This window comes from Pempheris klunzingeri, chromosome 15 (genome assembly GCF_042242105.1).
Source record: "Pempheris klunzingeri isolate RE-2024b chromosome 15, fPemKlu1.hap1, whole genome shotgun sequence".
NCBI lineage: Eukaryota > Metazoa > Chordata > Actinopteri > Acropomatiformes > Pempheridae > Pempheris > Pempheris klunzingeri.
The window spans coordinates 6653179-6657289 of NC_092026.1; the positions used below are offsets into that span (position 1 = coordinate 6653179).

At 47.9% G+C, this 4111-nt stretch overlaps 1 protein-coding gene across 1 annotated transcript; it reads right to left on the reverse strand.

The window, feature by feature from the left end:
• LOC139214537 (leucine-rich repeat and immunoglobulin-like domain-containing nogo receptor-interacting protein 3) lies at window positions 1–3124 on the reverse strand. The gene is made up of 3 exons (XM_070845414.1): window positions 2570–3124; window positions 1306–2049; window positions 1–1131 (listed from the first exon to the last, which is right to left on the reverse strand). The coding sequence occupies exons 1-3, from the start codon at window positions 3122–3124 to the stop codon at window positions 562–564; spliced, it is 1869 nt and encodes a 622-aa protein (XP_070701515.1). The 3' UTR covers window positions 1–561.
• Window positions 3125–4111: the final 987 nt, after the last annotated feature.

A 4111-nucleotide genomic window follows, 5' to 3' on the forward strand; every position in this document is an offset into this window, starting at 1 on the left:
TTTAGAAGAGCATAGCTACAAACTCTATAAATGGATGGTAGCCAGGTCTCCCTGCATTACATTTCATTTAAAACCCCTGACTGCACAGAATACAGTAAAGGGGAATTTAAATGAAAAGGGAAATATTTTTGCATTAATGTAATGTAAAAGAAACAGAACTACCAGTTTTCCACAGATCAGTAATCATGCCAATTTCCAAAACTTATCTCCTATAAATCTTAAGTCTATCATTCTTATCAAGCATGGATGACAAGTAGCTCTTTCCAATCTATCAATAATGTATTTCCTTATAGTATCCTTTAAACATGCCTTTCACCACAAGCTGAATAAAACCACTGAGAGCCACTGAGGGTCGTTTTGTTTTCATTCACAAATCAAACCAAATTGAGTCATGGCTCCAGTTTTGATGTGGACACTCAATTTAGAACAGAGCCATAGACAGGAACCTATATTGTGCTTTCAGACTTCTTAGCGAGTTAGTGGCTGTGTGTGTTTGCGTGTGTCAAACACGTTTTTGGGACGTGCTCATGCCTCCCCCGAGGGACCCCTGGCTGCGTTGTTTCATATCATCTTCATATTAAACTTCCTGGTCCCTCCTGAGGAGCCCCCAGTGACGGGTTCAGATTTCCGGAATGAGTACTCCACTGTGAAGTTGTTCTTGCGTTGGCCGCGTCCCCGGCTCCACACGAACAACAGCAGGAAACAGAAGAGGACCACCCCCAGGAAGGTGATGCAACCCATTGCTGTGGAGACCAAGATGGTGGTCAGGTCCAAGGTAAACTTGAGGAAAACACGTGTGCTGTTTAGATTTGTGTCGTTGAAGAAGTCGCCGCTGTATAGCGAGCGGTTGAGAAAGAAGGCCGAGGCAGCGTCCAGTGGCTGGCCACGCACTGTGAGTGTTGCGAAGTAGGTGTCATTGCCTCCGGCGTTGCTGGCGATGCAGATGTATGTTCCACTGTCTGTGAGCTGGGCGTAGCGGATCTCCAGGGTGCCACTGGGCAGAACAGTAATACGCCCTGAACTCTTCGCTGTGATCCGTCTGCGCTGTGGGGAAATCCAGACTATAGCAGGTGCAGGTTCTCCTTCAGCTCGACACAGAAAACTCACTGGCTGGCCTTCACGAGCGATCACCTGCGGGAGGTGGAGGAAAAGAGTGCAGGAGAGTCAGTGAAACAAAGCAGAGTATGTAATAATATTATGGTATATTTTTGGTGGTTGTACCAGCATTTATCATAACCTCAGTAATCAAACCATGAGTATTTATTCATTTTTTGCAAAGAATTAAACCTAAATCATCCACATTACCTGCTGCATCTTACGGTTGCGTATCTTAGGTTTCTGGCATGTAAAGTGATCGAAGAGTGCAGAATCGGTGAAGGTGTTGAGGCTGACCCCTTGCACCTCCACCGGCCCCGCACACACCGGCACTCTGCCGTCAAAGTTGAGGGTCTTGCGTCTTTGCAGGATCCACAACAGACGGCAGTCACACATCAGGGGGTTCCCGTCCACTCTGAGGGTCTCCAGACTGTTGACAGAGTGGAAGGAGCCCTCTTCCAGAGTCTGCAAGTCGTTGGAGGTGAAGTTGAGGACCCGGATCTGTCTGAGGCCTCCGAGGGCATGGGGCTCCACCGTCATCAACCCTGTGCTTACCATGATGAGCTCCTTCAGCCTCAGCAGGTCTTTGAAGGCCCAGGGCTCTAGTGTGGTGATGGGATTGTAGGACAGGTTGAGGTGGGTGAGGTGCACCAGGTTCTTGAAGGAAGCAGAGGGGACAGAGGTGATGTTGGTGTTGGTGATGGAGAGCCAGTGGAGGTCCAGGCCCTGGAAACTAAGAGGGGAGATGTACTCGAGGTATGGCCAGTGGTCGATTTCCAGACCCCGCAGGTTGGAGAGCTTGCGGAAGTTCTGGTCCTCCAGGGCAATGATGCTAAGGTGACGGAGGTGAAGGGTGACCAGGCTGCGGAGGTAAGACAGCGTCTGGCCAGAGATGGATGTCAGATTGCAGCGCTCTATTGTGAGATCTTCTAGCCCCAGCAGCCCTGAGAAAGCCTGGAAAAACAGGAAGATAAAGAGCTTAAAAAACCATATGTTAAACACCTTTGTCTTTCTATAGCCAGCAGCTGGTTAGGGAGCTTAGCGCAGACACACAGATTTTGTTGCCTTCAGAGAGAGCTGGGCTAGCTATTTCTCCTTGTTTCCGGTCTTTGTGCTAAGCTAAGCTAACTGGCCACTGGCTGTAGCTTCACATTAAGTACACGGCCATGCGAGTGGCATCAATCCTTTCATCTAACTCTTGGCAAGAAAGTAAATAAGCCTATTTCCCAGTGTTGAACGAAATATTTCTGAGCCAAACCAGGCATGGGTACAGGCGCTACGGCAAGTAGCTGCTTGGCACTACTGTCTATTTAAAACCACAGAATATATTCCACTACTATCACTCTGAAAAGTGTGATCCTCTGAGATCTAATACCCAGGGAGTTTTTTTTTTTTTGAAAGTAAAGTAACTGTTCTATATCCAGATTTTATTAGTAACACAGTCACGATACAGACAAGATGCTGGAGAGCTTACCTTGTGTGATATATAAACCAGGTCGTTGTCTCCCACCTCCAAGTGTTTCAGGCTCCTCAGGTCCTGGAAGGTGTAGTCCAATAAAATCACCATCTTGTTCTCACTCAGGTCCAGGCTGGTCAGATTGCCCAGCTTGGCAAAGGCTCCCATGGGCACTAACTTCAGCTGGTTACCCCGTAACTTCAGCACTTTAAGATTCTGGAGGGTGGCGAAGGCGTTGGGCTCTAATGTGGCGATGAGGTTCTCACTGAGGTCCACTTCCTCCAGACGTGGGTACGGTGCCAGGTCACCTGCTTGCACCCAGCGAAGCCGGTTCTTGCTGAGGTCCAGAAGTTGTGTCTCAGTGGGGATCCCCTCTGGTATGTTGGTGAGCCGCCGCCGCTGGCACGACACTGACCTCAGCTGAGCCGAACACTCGCACCGTGGCGGACAGGCCTGGCTACTTCCTGGCAACGTCAAGGTTATCATGGTAACCAGAGAAGCAGCCAGGACCCATCGCCACATCCCTGGCCATGGCACTAAGGCACGCCCACCAGGGCCAGGAGAGCCAATCATGGCCCTGGTCCTCTGACTCCTCGCCTTTCGCAGGCAGGGTCAGTGCACCACACACCTGCAAGACAACACAGAGGGAAGACAGGAACAGGACAGAGAGAGTGGGGAAATAGAAAAAAATATGATTAGAGTGAATAAAGACATGGCACTAGAGAAAGGATGTGGAAAAGAAAGACGGAGCCTATCATCTATCATCTCCAAGGCTCATAAAAATTACATCCACATAGTTGTAAATTATCCATGCTTCCTGCAGTTTAAGTAATATTGTACAGAAAGCTGTGGAGATTTTAGACATATCATGACACGGCATTAAAATACATCCGACGAGACCCGATTACAGGAACACGGATGCGTGTAAGATATTTAAGATAATTTGTCTTTTCACTAATTCATCTATGGTTTCAGTCAGAGAACTGGGACACTGGGAACCATGTGAGGGAGCTCCTCCTGCTTCAGCTGAATTCACGCATGTTACATCTCCTCAGCTCTCCTTGCAGCACTGAGACCGTCTGCTCCATTTTGACAAACACAATGAATTTATTATCACCACGCATAAACACAGACTGTGCTCCTCAACAATCACGTTATGCCTGGAAGCCACTCACGCCGCGCTTATGAAATGTGAAATAGGTGTTTGAGTCACTGTGTGCTCAAGTCATATTACGTGTTTGATCAGGTATGTGTTGATGCATGTGTGCGTAGGACGTGGCATTTGGCTGGGTATGAATTAAAAAATTGTTATGGTCCTCCTTGCACAATGACGAGATGAATCACTCTTGCTTTAACATTCCTTCAGGCAACCTGTCATCTCTCCCACACACTGTTTTCAACTTGGAGACAGTCAAAGAGCTCCTGGCATTAGATCTGGAACATAACTCAGTGTCCATCTAGTTAGCAGGAAGTGGTATAAACACTTTTATACTTGAGGAAAGTGGTGCTAAACTTGAAAGCGTGGAACAGGAAAGTTTCTTGCTCTAAAATGCTCACCAG